The 23079-nt window shown below is 49.8% G+C and overlaps 1 protein-coding gene across 3 annotated transcripts; it reads right to left on the bottom strand.

The window, feature by feature from the left end:
- Positions 1 to 113: 113 nt before the first annotated feature.
- Positions 114 to 21968, bottom strand: GBA1 (glucosylceramidase beta 1). 3 transcript variants are annotated; one of them, XM_047784402.1, is made up of 12 exons: positions 21634 to 21968; positions 5748 to 5806; positions 5291 to 5378; positions 4217 to 4408; positions 3945 to 4091; positions 3057 to 3190; positions 2657 to 2829; positions 2176 to 2413; positions 1381 to 1605; positions 845 to 1008; positions 379 to 495; positions 114 to 283 (listed from the first exon to the last, which is right to left on the bottom strand). In XM_047784402.1, exons 2-12 carry the CDS (start codon positions 5772 to 5774, stop codon positions 178 to 180), a joined length of 1611 nt encoding a protein of 536 aa, XP_047640358.1. In that variant the 5' UTR covers positions 5775 to 5806; positions 21634 to 21968; the 3' UTR covers positions 114 to 177. The 3 variants fall into 3 exon arrangements, with proteins under 3 accessions (XP_047640358.1, XP_047640359.1, XP_047640357.1); XM_047784403.1 differs by lacking the exon at positions 21634 to 21968 and adding an exon at positions 9797 to 9917; XM_047784401.1 differs by lacking the exon at positions 21634 to 21968 and having other exon boundaries at positions 5748 to 5920.
- Positions 21969 to 23079: the final 1111 nt, after the last annotated feature.

Here is a 23079-nt window from a genome sequence, read left to right as displayed (position 1 = left end):
GCCCCTGGCAGCAACTAGAGGGGAGAGTGAGTCACCCAAACCACGGCCTCCAGGCTTACGTCACCTAAGATCCCTTCGGCCCTGCTGTACCCTCTACAGCCACAGACAGCATGTGAGCTGACTCTGTCTCTTTAATGTCCATGCCGGGCCCAGGTGCCTGCTTGGGTATCTGCTCCATCACTTGCGATGCCACAGGTAGGTGTGAATGGAGTAGCCAGGTGAGATCGTTTCCAGGAAGCCCAGAGCCGGATCCTTGATGGTGAGAGGCACATCCTTCGAGGAGCTGGGGAGGGGAGGGAGGAGAAGCTGAGTAGGTGAGCAGCCCGCCAAGGCCCCCGTCCCGGCTTCAGCCCAGTTCCCAGGCCCTGCTGCTCTCACCGGTTTAGCACGACCACAACGGCCGAGCCATCGGGGCGCAGCAGTGCCACCGTGTCCAAGTTGTTCTTCTCACTGGCAACCAGCCCCACTCTCTGGGAGCCCTCAGGAATGAACTTGCTGAAACGGAAACAGGCATGGTCAGGGACCCCATCCTAGACCCGCTGGCCCTAAGGAAGTCATCCTCCCTACTGTCACAGAACCCTGCCAAAGATCTGCCCTAACTCTCCAGGCCCCGAGCCAGACGGCTGGGCATGCCCTGCCCTCCCGCCTCCCAGCCCCAGCACTGGGCATTCTGGGGTTGTCTGTGTCTCTCCTCCCAGCTGGTCACTTCCTGCCTCGATGGCGCAAAAGGGAGAGGTGAACCTGCCCCAGGGATCCCACCCTAAACACCTTCCTGCTCTCTCATGTGGGGCGATACAAGCCCAGGGCAGGAAAGGCTAGGCTGGGGCCCACCCCCTCCACTCGCCTGAAGTGGCCAAGGTGGTAAAACATGGGCTGTTTGTAGAACGTGTCCTTGGAGATGTCCACGATGATGGGGCTGTCGACAAAGTTGCGCACCCAGTTGGGTCCCCCTTCGGGGTTCAGGGCGAGGTTCCAGTCAGTCCAGCCAACCACGTGGTAGAGGAGGTTCTAGGGTAGGAACAGGGCAGTCCACGTGGGGTCCTCAGGGCATTGAGTTAGAGGCACATGAGGGAGACCGACTCTGGCGCCTCAGCCCTGTGAGGGGGGTGTTTTGTATCCTTAATGTCTAAGGAGGGAGGGTTTGGGAGGATAAGGTGATCCCAAGAGGAGCTGAGAAATCGGGCGGATTGAACAAGGGTGACGGGGTGTGCAGATGGGTGACGGGAAGGCAAGTGAGCAGGTCGTGATATCCCAGAATTTGCCCCAAAGAGTAAGGCAGCTGGGGAAAAGCTGGAGAGGAAGGCCTCCCGTCAACCTTTGCTGAGACCAGTGAGGGGTCTGAGAGGGTCTGCTCTGCACAGAGGGACGCAGGTGGCATACCGTGATGATGCTGTGGCTGTACTGCACCCCTCGATCCCAGGAGCCCAGCCGTACGCTCTGCTCCCAGAACTTGGAGCCCACACAGGCCTCTGAGGCAAAAAGCATGGTGTTGGGGAACAGGCGGTGTGTCTCCCCCAGGGTGGCTTTTGCTGGAGCCAGAAAGTCCAGGTACCAGTGTACAGCGATGCCATGAACGTACTTAGCTGCCTCTGGGTCCGCCAGCACCTGTATGGGGAGAGAGAAGGACTGCTGGAGAGAGAAAGCCATTGATCCCGGGCCCTGCACAAATGGTTCTGGCAGAGGCCCTAGGACCTGAGAAGTAGGCAGTGGGATGAACCCAACCAGAGGGGGTTTGACAACCATGGGGCCCTGGAGAGCCGGAAGGGGGTCCTCACCACCCCCAGCACCTGGCTGGCCAGGGTGCTCTAGGATTCAAGAGTTGAGGCAGGGGTAGTTCCCATCGTGGTGCAGTGGAAACAAATCCAGCTAGGAAGCATGAGGTTATGGGTTCGATCCCTGGCCTAACTCAGGGGTTAAGGATCTGGCGTTGCCGTGAGCTGTGGTGTAGGTTGCAGACACGGCTCGGATCTGGCATTGCTGTGGCTGTGGTATAGACTGGCAGCTGTAGCTCCAACTGGACCCCTAGCCTGGGAACCTCCATATGCTGCGAGTGTGGCCCTAAAAAGAAAAAAAAAAAAAAAGAGTTGGGGCAGGGTAGGCACTCTGGCTGGGAGCCCGTCATCTGGATGCTGGATTTGGGGGTCGCAAGGGTACCGTGGAGGTCTTGGGCCTTACCACCTGGGCCCAGTGGGGCAGCAGCAAGCGCTGGTCATCCAGCATGAGCAGACGGACATTGCGGTGTGTACTATTGGCCAGGGTGGGACCCAGGTCACGGGCAATGAAGTCTCGCTGGTGTTCGGGGGTGAAGCCCAGGCACTGGAAGGGGTACCCGGTAAAGAGCCCTGCAGAAGGCTCGTTCTCGGCTGTCACTGCCCAGAAGTGTAAATTGTGCTCAGCATAGGCATCCAGGAACCTGGCAAGGTATGAGTGATCATGAGTGATCATGGCCAAAAAGAGAACCAAGGTCCTGGGGAGGAGGAGGCCCAACGGGGTGGGGGACCCGGGGGAGGCCCGAGTCTGAAAGGCCCAGAAGGTAGAACGATGATAAGCTGAGGAGAGTCAGATCTGGAGGCGGAAGCAGATCAAGGGTTGGGACATAGACCAGGGTGTCCGAGACAGAAGAGGTGTGGATCCTGTGGTCCTGCTGTTCCCTTACTTGACAAAGTATTTGGCCCAGGTCTGGTGGTAGCGATCCCCCGGATGACCCTTGAGTGTCCCCTTCCCATTCACTGCCCCATTGGTCTTGAGCCAAGTGGGTGATGTCCAGGGACTGGCAAAGAGGGAGACAGGGCGCTGGGCCATCTTCAGGGCTTGGTGAATCAGGGGTATCTAGAAACAAAGGTGGTGAGGCGAGAGACACCCAGAAGTGGAACATAAACAGAACTGGCCCAACCAGTCTATCAGGCCTCGCCACCAGCCCCCACCCTCCCTACCCCAGAACAGAAGAAAGAGAGCAGAGGGCAGCTTCTGTCTCTCTGTCCAGACTGCTCTAGCCTGAGGCCTCTCAACCCGCAGGCATCAATGCCACCAGGCCCTGAGGCAGCCAGAGGGCCCACCTTGAGCTTGACATCTTCCTCGGGGAGGCTGAAGTTGAGCAACTGGAAGTCATCAGGGGTGTCAGCATAGGTGTAGATGCGGATGGAGAAGTCACAGCTGGCCATAGGCACCCGGATGATATTGTATTCAATTCCTGCAGAAAACAAAGACCAAGATGTGGGAGTTCCCGTCGTGGCACAGTGGTTAACGAATCCGACTAGGAACCATGAGGTTGTGGGTTGGATCCCTGGCCTTGCTCAGTGGGTTAAGGATCCGGCGTTGCCGTGAGCTGTGGTGTAGGTCGCAGACGCGGCTTGGATCCCGCATTGCTGTGGCTCTGGCGTAGGCCGGCAGCTACAGATCCGATTAGACCCCTAGCCTGGGAACCTCCAGATGCTGCGGGAGCGGCCCAAGAAATGGAAAAAAGACAAAAAAAAAAAAAAAAAGACCAAGATATGTGAATCTGAGTCAACCGGAGAATGGGGGGTCTGACCTACCACTTGCCAGTCCTAAATTATGTCTAAGTCAGGGCCAAAAGAAACTTGGGCTCCAGGTGAAGCACAGATCCTTTTTTTTTTTCGGCTGCGCCCCTGGCACATGGAAGTTCCTGGGCCAGGGATCGAATCTGAGCCATAGCTGTGACCCATGCCACAGCTGCGACAATGCTGGATCCTTTACCCACTGCTGGGCTGGGGCTCAAACCCGAGCAGCTGCAGAGAAAATGCCAGATCCTTAACCCACTGTGCCACAGCAGGAACTCCTGAAGCACAGTCCCCAGGCACTCAGCAGAAGATGGGCAGAACAATCTTCTTTTCCAATTGGGGACTCAAATGTCAGGGATGGATGGACATCAGGGTCCAAAGAAAGATGTCAATTGCAATAAGTCATCTTGTCCCCTTCCTCCTCACCTTCTTCAGAGAAGTATGATTTGAGTAGCAAATTCCGGGCCTGGGGTGACAGGGCAAGGATGTTGAGAGCAGCAGCATCTGTCATGGCCCCTCCAAATCCCTTCACTTTCTGGAACTTCTGATCTGGCTGCAGGGTCAGTAGAAGCCCTAAGGACATCCAAAGGGAAAAAACAGTAGCAGTGCACAGGAGAGAAACTCCATGGTGATCATTGGAATGATTTAGTTCCAGAAGGATTCCAGCCCAGCTCAGGGGCTGAGGGGTGGATGGTTACCTTTGCTTGTGCGGTTGGCCTGGAAGGTCCCCAGGCTCAGCTCCATTCGGCGCCCGCTGCGTGTGCTCTCAAAGCGGCTGAAGGTGCCAGGGTCAGGCAGGGTCAGGGGGTCAAGAGAATCACAGTAGGTGGCATTGCAAACACAGACCACTGAGCTGTACCCAAAGCTTTTAGGGCTGCAGGGGCGGGCACCTGGGAGGGAAGGAGCACAGAGAGGCAAGGGCAGAAGGATGAATATGGGGCGCAGGACACAATAGTTGGAAGAAAAGACTGAACACTGGTTTCAAAAATTCTCTTGGAGGAGTTCCTGTGTGGCTCAAGAGTAACAAAACCCAGCAGGCTCCGTGAGGATGTGGGTTCAATCCCTGGCCTTGCTCAGTGGGTTAAGGATTTGGCATTGCCTCGAGCTATGGTGTAGCTTGCAGACTCGGCTCGGACCTGCGTTGCTGTGGCTGTGGCCTAGGCCAGCAGCTGCAGCTCTGGTTCGACCCCTGGCCTGGGAACGTCTATAAGCCACAGGTGCGGCCCTAAAATGCAATCAATCAATCAATAAGAATAAAGGACCCTGTGTTGTGGCAAGCTGCAGTGTAGGCCAGAGATGCGGCTTGTATCTGGTGGTGTGGCGGCTGTGGCATGGGCCCGCAGCTCCAATTCCCCTCCTAGCCTGGGAACTTCCATGTGCCACAGGTGTGGCTGTAAAAAGAAAAAAAAATTCCCTTGGAGTTCCCACTGTAGTGCAACAGGATTGGTGGTGATTCCACAGCACCAGGATGCAGGTTCCATCCTCAGCCCGGCACAGTGAGTTAAAGGATCCGGCATTGCTGCAGCTGCAACATAGGTCACTGTGGCTTGGATCTGATCCCTGGCCCAGGAACTCCGTATGCCACGGGGCAGCCAAAAAGAAAGAAAAAGAAATCCCCTTGCTATACCCACCCCACCATGGTTGATCTCAGTTACTGAGAAGGGTTTACTGAACAGCTATTGAAGTCCACCACTAGCATGCCAGAGAATACCAAAGGACCACAAGGCAGAAGGGGGTCTTGGGGCTCCCTCCCTCCTCCTTGGCTCACTTACCTGATGCCCATGATGCTGCTTGAAGTAGAAGCAATCCCATGAGGCTGGCAGCCATGATACCTACTCTGCCCTGGGGTCTGGGACACTCCTGAAAACAGAAAGAGGAGCAGCTAGGAGGCAAGCCCCTCTTCACGTGACTCTCATCTACTCTCCCGAGCAGGGCTCGCCCAGCCTAGTCTCCCACCTTTAGTTGAACACAGCCCACATATACCTGGGTCCAGCTCCCCTCTAAGCCCTCTGGTGCTGACAGCTTTCTGCCCATCCCAACCAGGACCCTCCTCCACCTCTTTCCATCCATTTCTCCCTCAACCCCTCCTTCCTTCTATCTTTCCCTCTATCGAAGAGCTGTGACAGCCTGGTTCAAGGAGAGACTGTCATTCATTGAATTTCAGAGCCTGGATGGCCAGGATTCCAGAAAGAGCATGACAGGACAAATTGGGCGCCCTGGCCCACTCACCTCTCTGGAAGGACTTGAGAGCTCCATCACCAGATGAGAAGACTGCAGGGATCCCAAACCTCAGAGGGAGAGAGGATCAACTAAATAAAAACAGGCTTGCAAGCACCAGTGGTAGCTATACACATCAGGTTAGCCCTACCAGTCAATACCGGCATAATGGAATGGATGGGTCATGTGATAACAATGGGAGAGTCACATGACACAGGAAGTGAAGCAATCACAACCATACTTGTAAAGGGCGACTGGCTTCCTTGGGGCTGTTGGTAATTATACACCCTGTGAAATTCTGGAACGTACGTATGGATGACAACTTTAGGGAGAATCTAGATGAAATCTATCAATGGAGAATTGGGAATAAGGCTCCTGAATCCCAGAAGATGGGAACCACAGCAGGCACATTGCTTTCCAGAGAAAAATAAGTTATTTTTCTTTATTTATAAATCAGTAGCCTTTATTTGCAGTTTTAGGTTTCCAGGAAGAGGAAAAAAAATTTTTAAGTAATGCTAATAAAAGAAATTTACTGTGCAAATTACTGAGGCCAGGAGTTCCCTTGTGGCACAGTGGGGTTAGGATCTCACATTTTCACTGCAGTATCTCAGGTTTCTGCTGTGGCAAGGGTTTGATCCCTGGACCCAGAACTTCCACCTGCCACAGGTGCAGCCAAAAAAGCAAAAAAGCAAAACTGAGATCAAGGAGTTCCCATTGTGGCTCAGTGGTAACGAACCCCAACTAGTATCCATGAGGTTGCAGGTTCGATCTCTGGCCCCAGCTCAGTGGGTTAAGGATCCCGTGTTGCCATGAGCTGTGGTGGACTTTGCAGACGGGGTTCAGATCTGGTGTTGCTGTGGCTGTGGTGTAGGCCAGCAGCTGCAGCTGCGACTGGACCCCTAGCTTGGGATCCTCCATATGCTGCGGGTGCGGCCCTAAAAAGACAAAAAAAAAAAAAACTCAAAAACCCAAAGCAAAACAAAACAGGTCAACATACTGAGAGATGATTAAGACAGCCTTTGCCCTACAGAGGCTCGTAAGGCAGGGGTCAGATGGTTACAGATAATGACAAAAACAGTAACAGGTGTGCACTGAAGGACCCTCCGTGGTGGAGATTATCCCAGAAGGCTTCAGGGAGGAGAAAGGGCAGGAAATAATAACCAGTGAAGAGCAGGGAGGATGAGCCCTGGGCAGAGGGAAGTGCCTCTCCAGGACTCCCTTGTTTTGTCATGAGATGCAGATGAGAGGAATTGATTCTCCTTTCTCACAGGACAGAGCATGTGTAAAGTAGCTGAGGAACTGGAAAGGGTTGCACAAAACTGTATCCTCATTGGATGTGAGAAGGGGATTGTGCATGGCATTGCCTCATGGGCCACATGCCATATGCTTTAGTGGGCGTGGCCCGCATAGTGCCACCTGGCTGACTCCAGCTCCCAGAGCCTACTTCCTCACCTGTAAAATGGAGCAACATTACCACCTCGCAAGGTCATTACTAAAGTCAGTGAAGTAAGCACAGTGCCTACTACAAAGCAGATGCCCAGGAGACACTTGTTGTTTCTTTTTTCGTTTTAAATTATCCAAGGGAGTTTCTGTCACGGCTCAACGGAAACAAATCCGACTAGGGACCATGAAGTTACAGGTTCGATCCCTGGCCTCGCTCAGTGGGTTAAGGATCCAGTGGTGTAGGTTGCAGACGCGGCTCAGATCCCATGTTGCTGTGGCTGTGGTGTAGGCCGGCAGCTGTAGCTCTGATTGGACCCCTAGCCTGGGAACTTCATATGCCGTGGGTGCAGCCGTTTAAAAAAAAAAAAAAAAAAAAAAAGCAAAGAAAAAAAATTATCCAAGTGAAGTCTTTCCAGACACACTCTAGGCAAAATGGACCATTTGAGTTGCACTTGGTTTGAACACTGGCTCCACCATTTACTGGTTATTTGACCTTCAATAAATTATTTAAGCATTCTAAGACTCTTTTTCTTTTCTTTTTTCTTTTTTTTTTGTCCTTTTAGAGCCACGCCCGCAGCATATGGAGGTTCCCAGGCTAGGGGTCAAATCAGAGCTACAGCCGCCAGCCTACACCACAGCCACAGCAGCGCCAGATCTAAGCCGCATCTGCAACCTACACCGGATAATGCCGGGTCCTTTACCCCACTGAGTGAGGCCAGGTATCCAACATGCGTCCTCACGAATATTGGTCAGGTTGATTTACCACTAAGCCACTACGGGGAACTGCTAAGCCCCTGTTTCTTTTTCTTTCTTTTTTTTTTTTTTTGCTATTTCTTTGGGCCGCCCCCGCGGCATATGGAGGTTCCCCGGCTAGGGGTCTAATCGGAGCTGTAGCCGCCAGCCTATGCCAGAGCCACAGCAACGCGGGATCCGAGCCGCGTCTGCAACCCACACCACAGCTCACGGCAACGCCGGATCCTTAACCCACTGAGCGAGGGCAGGGACCGAACCCGCAATCTCATGGCTCCTAGTCGGATTCGTTAACCTCTGCGCCACGACGGGAACTCCAGCCCCTGTTTCTTATCTATAGAAGGTGAGAACTCCAATCTTACAAAATTGTTGTGAGGTATAACAACAGTGTCTAGTACACTGCCTGTCACCAAATACTGCAACCAGTCAGGGCTGTGTCTACAGAGGAACCTTGGAATTCCACAAAGGAACATCTTACTCATTCTAGCTGCAAGACCTGGCACAGGGTGGGTAGTGCCAAATTGCTGAACTGAATTGAATCATCATCACTACGTCAGGAACTGTCCCATCCACACTTCCTGTTTTTCCAGGAAATGTTGCACAGGGTTTGTTCTTGGGAGGAGGGCAGGAGATATACAGTACCTAACTTCCCTCTAGTTCATTCATTCCACAAATATTTGTTAAGTACATAGGACATTTGCCCCTGCCTGCTCTGGTGGCTTTACAGCCCCACTCCCTACCCTGTTTCCCTGCAGGCACAGAGTTTGTGAGTCTCTAGTTTCTTCTCTCACGTGATTTGCCTGGGAGGCTTTTTTTTTTTTTTTTTTTGCCTTTTTGCCATTTCTTGGGCTGCTCCTGCGGCTTATGGAGGTTCCCAGGTTAGGGGTCTAATCGGAGCTGTAGCCGCCAGCCCACGCCAGAGCCACAGCAACGCGGGATCTGAGCCACGGCTGCGACCCACACCACAGCTCACGGCAACGCCAGATCCTTAACCCACTGAGCAAGGGCAGGGATCGAACCCGCAACCTCATGGTTCCTAATCGGATTCGTTAACCACTGCACCACGACGGGAACTCCCCGGGAGGCTTTTATACTTTGTTTTCTAAATAAAGTCGGTTATAATAAGGGCTAATGTTTATGGAGTACTTGTTCTGTGTGACTTTATGTTCATTGCCTCCTTTCATTCTCACAAGACAGGTACTATTGTTTCCTCCATTTTACAGTTTTTTTTTTTTTTTTTTGGTCTTTATGCCTTTTCTAGGGCCGCTCCCACGGCATATGGAGGTTCCCAGGCCAGGGGTCTAATCAGAGCTGTAGCTGCCGACCTACACCAGAGCCACAGCAACGAGGGATCTGAGCCGAATCTGCAACCTACACCACAGCTCACAGCAAGGCCGGATCCTTAACCCACTGAGCAAGGCCAGGGATCAAATACACAACCTCATGGTTCCTAGTCGGATTCGTTAACCACTGCGCCACGACAGGAACTCCATATTTCCCCTATTTTAGAGATAAAGAACCAAGGACTCTATAAGGTCATTAAATTGCCCCAAATCCTATGGCCCTTTAGTGGCAGAACCTGGATTGATATCCAGAGCCCTAGGACACACATTACACATTTGATGAGTGTCTCTGGGGCACCAAAGGCTCCACTGGCTCCTGGTTATTTTCAAAATTGGCTGTGTTAGTCTGCAGCCTTTGCTTTGCATTGTTTTAAAGTCATCCCATAATTTTTTTTTTCCCCTTTTTAGCTGCCCCGAGGCATATGGAGTTCCCAGGCCAGGGATCAGATCCAAGATGCTACCCCACCCCACCCCACCCCCACCCCCGCCCCAGCTGCTGTGGCAATGCCAAATCCTTTAACCTACCCTGTTGACCCGGGATCAGACTTGAGCCCTGGTGCAGCAGAGATCCTGCCGATCTGTTTGCCACATCAGAAACTCCTCCTGTAATGTTGAAGGAGGGTCTACCTGCCCAAAAGGGAGCCCAAGTTGGTTTCTTGAGTGCTGACTACGAGGCAACATTTCTGGATCTGCATTCTCCAAACACATTGGGCAAGGGATACCATGTCAATAATGAAAAAGAATCCAGGAGTTCCCGTTGTGGCTCAGTGGTAACAAATTCGACTAGCATCCATGAGGACGCGGGTTCGATCCCTGTTCCCAGTCAGTGGGTTAAGGCTCCTGGGATGTCATAAGCTGTGGTCATGGGGATGGGGCTCAGATCCTGCATTGTGTGTGGCTGTGGTGTAGGCTGGCAGCTGCAGCTCTGACTCAACCCCTAGCCTGGGAACTTTCACAATCCCCAAGGCGGCCCTGAAAAGAAAAAAAAGAAAAAAAAAACATAATGTAGTCAGATCTGTATAAACTTAAATGGAATAAATTAGGATGTAACAGAAGCAAAAACAGCCCCAAAATTAATAAATAATTTTGTGGGGTTTCATGGGGAGTTCCCTGGTGGTCTAGTGGTTAAGACTTGGTGCTTTCACTGTAGCAGCCTAGGTTCAATACCTGGTCAAGGAACTGAGATACCACATCAAGCTGCAGTCAAAAAAATAAAAAATAAAAAATAAAAATTTCAGGAGTTCCCATTGTGGCGCATTGGAAATGAATCTGGCTAGGAACCATGAGGTTGAGTGTATGATCTCTGGCCTCGCTCAGTGGGTTAAGGATCCAGCATTGCCGTGAGCTGTGGTGTAGGTTGCAGATGCAGCTCAGATCCTGCGTTGCTGTGGCTGTGGTGTAGGCCGGCAGCTGTAGCCCCAGTTGGACCCCTAGCGTGGGAAGCTCCATGTGCCACGGATGGGGCCCTAAAAAGCAAAAAAAAATTAAAAATTTAAAAGGAGTTACCGTCGTGGCACAGTGGAAACAAATCTGACTAGGAACCATGAGGTTTTGGATTTGATCCCTGGCCTCGCTCAGTGGGTTAAGGATCTGTGAGCTGTGGTGTAGGCTGCAGATGCAGCTTGGATCCTGCATTGCTGTGGCTGTGGCGTACGCTGGCAGCTGTAGCACTGATTGGACCCCTAGCCTGGGAACCTCTATATGCCGTGGGTGTGGCCCTAAAAAGCAAAAAAAAGTTAAAAAATAAAATAAAAATTTCTTTTTTTTTGTCTTTTTGCCATTTCTTGGGCCGCTCCCGCAGCATATGGATGTTCCCCGGCTAGAGGTCTTATCGGAGCTGTAGCTGCCGACCTACGCTACAGCCACAGCAACACGGGATCCGAATCACATCTGCGACCCACACCACAGCTCATGGCAACGCCGGATCGTTAACCCACTGAGCAAGGCCAGGGATCGAACCTGCAACCTCATGGTTCCTAGTCGGATTCGTTAACCACTACGCCATGACGGAAACTCCTATTTTAATTAAAAAAAAAAAAAAAAATGAGGCGTTCCCGTTGTGCCTCAGTTGAAACGAACTCAGCTAGTATCTACAAAGAGGTGAATTCAATCCCTGGCCTTGCTCAGTGGGTTAAGGACCCAGTGTTGCCATGAGCTGTGGTGTAGGTCAAAGAGTCAACTCAGATCTGGTGTTGCTGTGGCTGTGGCTGTGGCTGGCAGTGCAGCTCCGATTCAACCCTTAGACTGGGAACTTCCATATGCCGCAGGTGCAGCCCTAAAAAGCAAAAAAAAAAAAAAAAAAAAAGAACGAAATAATGTCTTTGCAGCAACATAGATGGACCTAGAGATTATCATACTAAGTGAAGCAAGTCAGATAAAGACAAACATCAAATTATATAACTTATATGTGGAATCAAAAAATATGAAACAGGAGTTCCCTTGTGACACAGTGGGTTAAGGATCCAGCATTGTCACTGCAGCAGCTTGGGTCATTGCTATGGTGTGGGTTCAATCCCTGGCTTGGGAACTTCTGCATGCTGTGGGCAAGGCCAAATTAATTAATTAATTAATTAATTAATTAATACAAATGAACCTATTTACAAAACAGAAACAGACTCACACACTTCAAAAACAAACATAGTGGAGTTCCCGTCGTGGCACAGTGGTTAACAAATCCGACTAGGAACCATGGACTAGGTTGTGGGTTCGATTCCTGGCCTTGCTCAGTGGGTTAAGGAGCCGGTGTTGCCGTGAACTGTGGGGTAGCTTGCAGACATGGCTCTGGCATAGGCCAGTGGCTACAACTCTGACTAGACCCCTAGCCTGGGACTCTCCATATGCCGCTGGAGCGGCCCTAGAAAAGACAAAAAGTCAAAAAAAAAAAGTAAAAAATAAAGAAAAAAAATTAAACAATTAAACATTAAGCATTATCCCCTTAGTTACCAAAGGGGATAAGTGTGGTGGTGGGGGGATGGACTGGGGGTTTGGGACTGTCAAGTACACACTACTGTATATGGAATGATGGTCCATGGGGACCTGCTGTGTAGCACAGGGAACTCTAACCAATATTCTGTGATAACCTGTATGGGAAAAGCATCTGAAAAAGAGTGGATATGTGGGAGTCCCTGTCATGGCTCAGTGGTTAACGAACTGGACTAGTATCCATGAGGATGCGGGTTTGATCCCTGGCCTCATTCAGTAGGTTAAAGGATCTGGTGTTGCCCTGAGCTATGATGTAGGTCACAGACTCAGTTTGGATTCCGTGTTGCTGTGGCTGTGGTGTAGGCCAATGGCTACAGCTCCGATTTGACCCCTAGTCTGGGAACCTCCATATGCCATGGGTGTGGCCCTAAAAAGCAAAAAAGCAAAAAAAAAAAAAAAAAAAAGGATATGTGTACGTGTATAACTGAATCACTGTTGTACAGCAGAAGTTATCACGACATTGTAAATCAACTATGCTTCAATAAAACTTTAAGAAATAGAAAAAAAATCAAAGTAAAATGGATCCTAGACTTCAATGTAAGCTAAAACTAGAAAAATTCTCGGAAGACAGCATAAGAGTAAATCTTTGTGACCTTGGATTAACCAGTGGTTAATGTTCTTTGGCCCTTGTGTGAAGCAACAATAAACATTTGTTATCTCACATAGTTTCTGTGGGAAAGGAATTCAGGAGTGGCTTATCTGGATGGTTCAGACTAGAGGTTTCTCAAAAGACTGTAGCCAAGATGGCGGCCAGGGCTGCTGTCATCTGCAGTAGGCTCCACTGGGCTGAGGCTCTGTCTAACAGAGGTGGTGAAGCGGGGCCGGCTGTTGGCAGCAGGCCTCAGTTCTCCACCGTAAGGGATTATTCAGAGGGCTGCTTGAGCGTCCTCACAATATGGCAGCTAGATTCCTCCAGAGTGAGTGACCTAGAGGAGCAAAAGGCAGGAGCCACCACATCTCAGCCTTGGGAGGTGGACATCAGCATTTTGACCTCTTTTATCAGTTACACAGTTCCCCCCCATACAGTGGGAGGGGGGTGGTGGGGCTAAACAAAGGCGTGACACCAGGGAGTGCCCCTTGTGGCTGGGTTTTTTTTTTTTTTGGTCTTTTTGCCATTTCTTGGGCCGCTCCCGCGGCATATGGAAGTTCCCAGGCTAGGGGTCGAATTGGAGCTGTAGCTGCCGACCTATACCAGAGCCACAGCAATGTGGGATCCAAGCCACATCTGCGAGCTACACCACAGCTCATGGCAACGCCGGATCCTTAACCCATTGAGCAAGGCCAGGGATCAAACCCACAACCTCACGGTTCCTAGTCGGATTCGTCACCCACTGAGCCACGATGGGAACTCTGGCTGGGTGGTTAATGAGCTCAACTAGGATCCATGAGGATGCAGGTTTGATCCCTGGCCTTGCTCAGTAGGTTAAGGATCTGGCGTTGCCATGACTGTGGTGTAGGTTGCAGATGCGGCTTGGATCTGGCATTGTTGTGGCTGTGGCTTAGGCCAGTAGCTCCGATTCAACTGCTAGCCTGGGAACTTCCATATGCTGCTGATGTGGCCCTAAAAAGCAAAAATAAATAAATAAATAAATTAATTAATTAAAAAAAATTGTGACACCAGGAGGTGGGGATCATTTCGGCCACTTAGCATTTATCTACTATAGTTTGCCCTCTGGTCCCTGAGAAGCCATGTCCCACCCACATGTAAATACTCTTACTTCCTCCCAAGGTATCCAAAATCTCATCTTATTATAACTTAAGCCCCAAATCTCATTAGGCAATCATTTCTTATTTATGATTCCAAACCATAAGTGACAGAAGAAAAAAAAAGACAAATTGGCTTCCTCAAAATGAAAAGGGTTAGCACTTCAAATAATGCCATTAAGAAAGGGAAAAGGGAGTTCCCGTCGTGGCCCAGTGGAAATGAATCCGACTAGGAACCATGACGTTTCGGGTTCGATCCCTGGCCTCACTCAGTGGGTTAAGGATCCAGCATTGCCGTGAGCTGTGGTGTAGGCCGGCAGCTGTAGCTCTGATTGGATCCCTAGCCTGGGAACCTGCATATGCTTCGGGTGTGGCCCTAAAAAGCAAAATAAATAAATAAATAAATAAATAAAAACAGGCAAAGGATCTGACTAGACATTTCTCCAAAAATAATATGGAAATGGCCAACAAGCACATGAAAAGATGCTTCACAACATTAGTCATGAAGGAAAGCAAATCAAAACCACTCTGAGGGAGTTCTCTTATGGCTCAGCAGGTTAAGGACCCAGTGTTGTCACTGCTATGGCTAGGGTCACTGCTGTGGTAAGGGTTCAACCCCTGGCCCAGGAACTTCTACATGCCTTGAGAATCCTCATGGATACTAGTTTGATTCATTTCTGCTGAGCCACAACGGGAACTCCAAGGTCACACATTGTTTGATTCTATTTATTTGAAATTCTGGAATAGGCAAATCTATAGAGACAGAAAATAGATTAGTGCTTGGCTGGGGCTGGAGTGGAGATGGATATTAACTGTTGTATAACTGTATATTTACTCAAAAGCATTGAATTGTACACTTAAAAGGAGAAACTTTTTTTTCTTTTTAGGGCCATACCCGAGGCATATGGAAGGTCCCGGGCTAGGGGTCAAATCAGAGCTGCAGCTGCTGGCCTAGCCATGCCACAGCCACGGCCACAGCCACAGCCACAGCCATACCAGATCTGAGCTGGATCTGCGACCTACACTGCAGCTCACAGAAACCCCAGATCCTTCACCCACTGAGTTAGGCCAGGGATCAAACCACATCCTCATGAATCCTAGTCGGGTTTGTAAGCGCTGTGCCACAACAGGAACTCCTATATTGCAGGTTATAGATGGTCTATCTATATCTATATCTCCAGTCATAACAGCTTCTCAAAATGACTCCTAGGGGGCGACTGAGGACCACTGCTCTAGGGGAGTCACCTCAAAGGCCCAGGCCTCAGTGCAGTAGCCACTAGGGGGGTACTAGGTGGCCATGAATGCTTTTCTTGGTTCCCTTTGCACAGCACTTTTACTATTTATTTATGTATTTTTGTCTTTTTAGAACCACACCTGCGGCATATGGAGGTTCCCAGGCTAGGGGTCGAATTGGAACCGTAGCTGTCAGCCTGTGCCACAGCCACAGCAAGGTCATATCTGAGCCACATCTGCGAGCTGCACCACAGCTGACGGCAACGCCGGATCCTTAACCCACTGAGCGAGGCCAGGGATGGAACGTGCGTCCTCATGGATGGTAGTCAGATTCATTTCCGCTGAGCCATGACGGGAACTCCCTGCACAGCACTTTTAAAAAGACTTAGCTAAACACCAAGGGAGAACAACTAGAAAATAAATATAAGCAAAAAGCAGAAGTACAAAAATAGTTTGGCTGACCCAGCACAGGGAGTTCTGACTCCCCCTTTAGCCAGGCTTGTGACAGGCTGTAGTCTTGGCTCAGATAGCAAACTCCAGACCTGGAGCTTAGCAAAGTACCACAGCACAGCCTCCTTGCTCTTCAGGCCTCAGATCAACTTTCAGAGGAGGAGTGCCTCCTCCCATTGTCACCTCCATGGTCAAGTCAAAGACACTTTCTCATGCCATGCATAGCAGAGTAGGTGCTCAGAAAAATACTTAGGGGAGTTTCCAATGTGGTACAGTGGGATAAGTGGTGTCTCCGGGGTGCCAGGTTAAAGGATTTGGCATTGCCCACAGCTGCGGCATAGATTGCAACTGCTGCTCAGATCTGATCCCTGGCCTGGTAACTCCATATGCTGAGGGGGCGGCCAAAAAAGAAAAAAAAAAACTACTGTGAATGAATGGATAAACCTCACCAGTCAGCCTAGAACCTGTCCTTTTGGCTCTGATCTGAAAAATCGCCATTCCTGGAGTTCCCTGGTGGCCTAGTGGTTAAGGATCTGGTGTGGCGAGGGTTACTGCTGTGGAGAGGGTTCAATCCCTGGCCTGGGAACTTCTGAACACTGCCAGCACAGCCTTCCCCAAAAAAAGGATACACCAGTCCCCTGATTATCGACCCCCCAACTTCTTGCTCCAGTGAGACCCTTCTGCTCCTTAATCACTAGGGTGTGCCTTCACCCTTGGATTCATCTGATTAACCAACTTTTTTTTTTTCAGCTTTATTGAGATATACTTGACATAACATTGTATAAGTTTAAGATGTACAACTGATGATTCCACATGGTATATGTATATGTTGCCAAATGATTATCACAGTAGCTACTTTGATTAATCAACTGATTTTTTTTTTCTTTCTAGGGCTGCATTTGCAGCATATGGAAGTTCCCAGGCTAAAGGTGGAAATGGAGCTGCAGCTGCCATCCACAGCCACAGCAACGCCAGATCTGAGCCTTATCTATGACCTACACCACAGCTTGCACCACTGCTGGACCCTTAACCCACTGAAGGGGGCCAGGGATCAAACCTGTATCCTCATGGGTACCAGTCGGGTTCTAAACACACTGAGCCACAACGGGAACACTGATCAACCAACTCTTTTTTGGTTTTTGTTTGTTTTTTCTTTTTTGGCCACCCTGAGGCATATGGAGTTCCCAGGCCACGGGGTTAGATCCAAGCCACAGTTGTGACCTATGCTGCAGCTGCAGAAAGAGCAGATCCTTAACCTTAAAGGGCAGATCCTTAACCACATGGATCGCCTTCTGTCACAGCTGGAACTCCTGATTAACCAACTCTTTTTTTTTTTTTTTGTCTTTTTGCCTTTTCTAGGGCCGCTCCTGTGGCATATGGAGATTCCCAGGCTAGGGGTCGAATCAGAGCTGTAGCCACCGGCCTACACCACAGTCACAACAACGCGGGATCCAAGCCACGTCTGCAACCTATACCACAGCTCGCGGCAACAATGGATCCTTAAACGCACTGAGCAAGGCCAGGGATCGAACCGGAAACCTCATGGTTCCTAGTTGGATTCATTAACCACTGAGCTACGACAGCAACTCCCTGATTAACCAACTCTTAAACAATAACCATAGCATCCTTCTAAAGCCCAGTGCAAATGGAAAGTATTTGTACCTTACATACTCTCCTATAATTTTTCTCAAGATACCAACAGCCAATTTTTCACGAGTGCCTATTACGTGCATTAACCTGAGAACTCCATGTTACAGATGAGAAAACTGACTTGTATTTTTTTTTCTTTTTTTGCTTCTTAGCACAGCCCCCGTGGCATATGGAGGTTCCAAGGCATAGAGGTCGATTACAGCTGCCGGTCTATACCACAACCACAGCAACGGCAGATCCGAGCCGAGTCTGCGACCTACGCCACAGCTCACAGCAATGCTGGATCCATAACCCAGTGAGTGAGACCAGGGGCCGATCCTGCATTCTCATGGATGCTACTCAGATTCATTTCTGCTGAGCCATGACGGGAACGCTGAAAACTGACTTAGATTAAGCAGCAGAGTTAAGCCTAAATTCAGCTATCCTACTGTGAAGCCCAAGCAGCTCTTAGCCATCATATCACATAGCCTCCCAGATATTCCAGTAGCATAATTTTAGTCTTCCATAAGTTTGCAAGCAGTTACAGGGCAGATTTCATGGTTCCTATGTCTCCGAAATCTCAAAACTCTTCACTCAGAGGCATGCACAGAATCAGAGGTCAAGTTTGCTGAATGAATGAATGAGCTAAGTTACCAATCACACCTGTCTATTCAAGGTCCTGCCTGTCGGTGTTTCAGAGACTGTCCTGGGTGTGGTTTGAAGCAAAGGAGTAATGAACGTCAGGAAGAAGGAAGCTAACTCTGAAAAGGACTATTACAGTGAGTCCTAATAGAGGGGATTGGGTTGAGGCAACAGGAAATATGATTCAAATCCTGAACATCGATGCGCCTGCTCCCACATTCCTTACTGTTCTGAGCCTCCCGACCCGGGCTGTAATGAGGCTCATTGAGAATAAAAACGTCTGGAGTTCCCGTTGAGGCTCAGTGGGTTAAGAACCCAACAGTGTCTGTGAGGATGCGGGTTCAACCCCTGGCCTTGCTCAGAGGGTTTAGAATCTGCATTGTTGCTGCAAGCCAGGGGTTGCTCCAATTCAACCCCTGGCTTGGGAACATCCATATGCTGCAGGTGCAGTTCTAAAAAGAAAAAAAATGAAAGAAAGAAAAGAAAAGAAAGATGTCTGTGAAAGTGGTTTTTGTGAACAGAAAAATTCCATATAGATGGCTGGAATTATTACAGTTATTAAGGATTTTTTTTTGGCCACTTCGTGGCACGCAGAAGTTCACAGCCCAGGAGTTCCCGTCGTGGCGAAGGGGAAACAAATTCGACCTAGTAAACATGAGGTTGTGGGTTCGATCCCTAGCTTTACTCAGTAGGTTACGAATCCAGCGTTGCCATGAGTTGTGGTGTAGTTCAAAGATACAGTTTGGATCTGGCGTTGCTGTGGCTGTGGCATAGGCGAGCGGCTACAGCTCTGATTGGACCCCTAGTCTGGGAACCTCCATGTGCCGCGGGCGTGGCCCAAAAAAGCAAAAAAAAAAAAAGGTTCACAGCCCAGGGATCAAACCCTTGCTAAAACAGTGACCTGAGCCACAGCCGTGACCATGCCAGATCCTTACCCTGCTAGGCCACTGGGGAACTCTATATTACTGTCATTGTAATTCAGCCTTTGATTCTTCCTTCCAGCTACAGTCAAAGGAGTCTGTCTGAGACCTCTACCTCCACCCTTGCTCCCTCTGGCCACCTCCATTTCTCTTCCATCCCAAGAAGAAGCAATAAATACGGAAGGGAGATTTAGCATGGACGCTGGAGTGACTATACAGGGTTGAAATCCTTGCTTGATTTCTCACTAGAACTGACATATTGGGAAGTCACTTGACTTCTCGGAGCTTCAGTTTCCTCTTCTCCAAAACTCTTGCCTCAGGGTTGTCATGAGGATTTCATGCAACAATGCAGATAACATTACTCATAGCAAACATCTGGAAGGTGGTACTACACCTGATGAGTCCTCTCTTGCACTTCCTACACCCCCAGCTAACGCTGGGCCCTCTGGACTCTAAAATTGCTCTTGCTTGGAGTTCCCGTGGTGGCTTCCCAGTAATAAACCTGACTAGTATCTATGAGGACGCAGGTTCAATCTCTGGCCTCATTCAGTGGGTTAAGGATCTGGCATTGCTGTGAGCTGTGGTGTAGGTCACAGACAAGGCTCAGATCTGGAGTTGCTATGGCTGTAGTGTAGACCTGTATGTGCAGCTCCAATTTGAACCCTGGCCTGGGAACGTCCATATGCTGCAGGTGTGGCCCTCAAAAGCAAAGAAGTAAAAATAAAAAAAGAAATAACTAAAATTGCTCTTGCTTAAAAAAAAAAAAAAAAAAAAGGAGTTCCCTGGTGGCTCAGCAGGTTAAATCTCAAACACTGTCAATGCTGTGGCTTTGGTTACTGCTGTGGTTCAGGTTTGGTCCCTGGCCCAGAAACTTCCGCATGCCATGGGTGCCTCCAAATAAAATAAAATAATAAAATTGGAGTTCCCCTTGTGGCTCAGCATAAATGAATCTGACAAGTATCATGAGGACTCGGGTTTGATTCCTGGCCTTGCTTAGCGGGTCGGGGATCCAGAGTTGCCGTGAGCTGTGGTGTAGGTCACAGATGTAGCCTGGATCACCAGTTGTCTGGGCTGTGGCATAGGCTGGTGGCTACAGCTCTGATTCAGCCCATCTCCTGGGACCGTCCATATGCCACAGGTGCAGCCCTAAAAATCAACAATCAAACAAACAAAAAACAAATTTTGAAGCTATCACTCTCCTAAAATCCTTCAAGGGCTCCATGATGCCTTTTACGAAGGTGTATGGGATCTGGCATCTTTGTTCCAGCCTCATTTGTTGTTGTCGTCGTTGTTGTTGTTTTTAGGGCTGTACCTGTGGGATGGATATGGAGGTTCTCAGGCTAAGGATCTAATTGGAGTTGTTGCTGCCGGCCTATGCCAGAGACGCAGCAACACCAGTCTCTTAAACCACCGAGCGAGGTCAGGGATGGAACCTGCAAACTCATGGTTCCTAGTCGGATTCGTTTCCGCTGTGCCACAACGAGAACTCCCAGCCTCATTTTTCACCTCTCCACTTGGACCACATGCTCCAATCACATTTCCTCTAATAGGCCACCATCCATCTTGCCTCTGTTCTACGCTATATTTTCTTCTCCTGAAAAAAATGAATATTCTTTTGCATCACTAAGTCCTTAGCCTTACTGTCTCTGCCATCAGCACCCATTTTCCTAACACCCTTGAGAGGGTTGGGCACCCCTGCTATGTGCTTCCCAATTCACACATTCAACAAATAATAATTGGGCATCTCCTATGTGCCAGGCACTCTTCTAGATCCGGAGGCTACAGAAATAAATGAGATGATAAAGTCCCTGGCTCTATGGAGCTTATGTTCTAAAGGGGGTGATAGGCAAAAAAAAAAAAAATCATTTCAGGGAGCTATGAGAACTACAAAGCAAGGGAGTGCTGGACAGAGTGAGTAAGGAGGCAGTGGTAAGAAGTGAGTTTGGAGAAAAAGGTTGAGGATCAGATGCTGCAGGTCTGTAGGGCCTTGGCTGCAGTGAAGAGTCTGAATTTTGTTCCAAGATGGAAATTCACTGGAGAGTTTGGGGCAGGGAAGTGACCACACCAAGATTTATATTTTTAAAAGATCACTCTGGCTGCTGTGTAGAAATCAGACTACAAGGGGTAAGTGTCCAGGCAGAAAGACCAGCCTCCAATGACAGCCCGCCATGGACTGGACCCCTTTGTTCTACATCCTTTCTGCCTCAGAATCCTCACAAAATCTCTTCCTTTAGTATGCATCGCTCTCTACCTCCATTCCGCCTAGTTAAAGCCTATTCATCTGTCCTTCAGAACTCAGCTCATATGTCATTTTCTCTAAGAAATTCTCTTCCCTTCACACACACACACATCCTGTAACACAAGCTCACAGCCTTTACATCTATCTCCTCTGTAGCTTTTATTACAATTGCAATTCATTGCACAAATGGCTTAATATCAGTTATATAGCCATCTCGTTTGCCTGCTCATCTGTCCGGGCGTAAACCCAGGAGGACAGGGATCAGTCTGTATCCCCAGTAGGTAGCACAGCACCCGGCGCTGGTCCCGTGCTCACTGAACATTTGTCGGATGACTTGAAGACATGGATAAATTACACAGACCTTCCTCCCACTCTACCCCTCAAAAACGCAAGTGGGTAGAAGAAAATTTGAAGATTCTCTCCCTCTTCTTCATTAGCAAAATACGACCATCCCTACTATTAATAATAACAATGATGATTTAAAAAAAAAAAAAAAAGATGAACTGCAGAAGCAGGGGAAGGGACAGTTAAGATCCAAACAGTGCAAAATCCATTACGCCTACCGTCGGCAAAGCGAAACAGCAGCCCCAACCGGAGGCGAAGGGAAATCCCAGTGCAGCCTGCAAAGCGGGGTGGGCGGGGCGGCAGAAAGGGGTCAGCGGAGCCCGAGCCGGAGCGAGGCTGCAGCCCCACCAAGCGCAGCCGCGAGACCCTAAGGGCCCACAGGGCGGGGCTGGGGCGGGATCTCGCTTGAGAAGGGAGACCCCCTAATCATCAGGAGGCGGGACGGGGCCCCTTTCCGCACTTCTTATTGGTCATGCTGGGGACGGACTGCTTCCGCTGACCAGCCGTGGCCCAAAGAGGACGCAAACCTATTCCGGAGTCTACTCGGAAGGAGGGCGCGGGAAGCGAGAGGCGCGCATGCGCCTTGGTGTACACTTAGCCGCACACCCAATTAAGAGGGGAGATTGAACTCACTCCTTGAGTCCGCCTTACGGAAGCTGAGCTGGTTTCTTGAGCTTCCTCCTCTGGGAGCCTCAGGATAGGGAACATCCAGTGCCCAGAAATTGCCCCGTAGGGAACCCCAATCTCCACTCCCTCCTACTGTTTTGTCGTCCTGGCCGCGCCCTAACCCTCCCTGAGGCTGAGTTGTTAGGATGGTGAATTATTCAAGAAGCCTTGCAGCCTGACGCCATCTATGGGCAGCGCCCCTCCCTTGCCCTGTTCTTTTCCTGTAGAGCCCCAGAGGTCCCCCCCCAATCATAGGGTCCCAAAGCTGGTTACAAGGGCCCACTCTGCGTTTTAGTAACTGCCTCAGTTTGTTGAGGACCTACTAAGTGTTAGATCCAGTGAAATGACCAAGTCCCTACACTCAGGAGCTTGAATTCTAGGGGCCAACACAGACAAACAAGATAATTTTAGATAGTGATAAGAGTTCAAAACAACCTGGCGGTGTGATAGAATGGGGAGTGCTCAACGAGAAGGTGAGATGGAACTAAGATCCGAAACAGGTGAAAGCAACAGCTACAGGGCACAGCGTTTAGCGTTGGTGAAGCGCTAGTTGGTGTAAAGGCTTTTGTACGAGGCAGTTTGGCTGGAGCAGAGAGTGGACTAGGTTGTGCCTGGCGGTACTTTCAAAGGAGTTGGGAGAATGAGAAGCCATTAGACTTAGGCAGAACTTCAATGTGACATGATTTCTTATTTTGCTGAGTGGATAATGAATTATAGGAAGCATGGAAATAGATCCATTCAGAGGCTGGGAGAGGCGAAGACTTGGGCTAGGTAGCTGGTGAGACATAGATGAATTCAGGGTAGGGCTGGATGAGGGAAAAGAAGTCAGGTGGGGTTCCCATCGTGGTGCAGCAGAAACGAATCTGACTAGGAACCATGAGGTTGCGGGTTTGATCCCTGGCCTCACTCAGTGGGTTAAGGATCTGGCATTGCTGTGAGCTGTGGTGTAGGCCACAGATGCAGCTCAGATCCCGAGTTGCTGTGGCTGTGGCATAGGC

The sequence above is a fragment of the Phacochoerus africanus genome, chromosome 6 (genome assembly GCF_016906955.1).
Source record: "Phacochoerus africanus isolate WHEZ1 chromosome 6, ROS_Pafr_v1, whole genome shotgun sequence".
NCBI classification, from domain to species: domain Eukaryota; kingdom Metazoa; phylum Chordata; class Mammalia; order Artiodactyla; family Suidae; genus Phacochoerus; species Phacochoerus africanus.
Note: the sequence above shows the minus strand (reverse complement) of the source record. Positions and strands in the feature narration are given on the sequence as shown.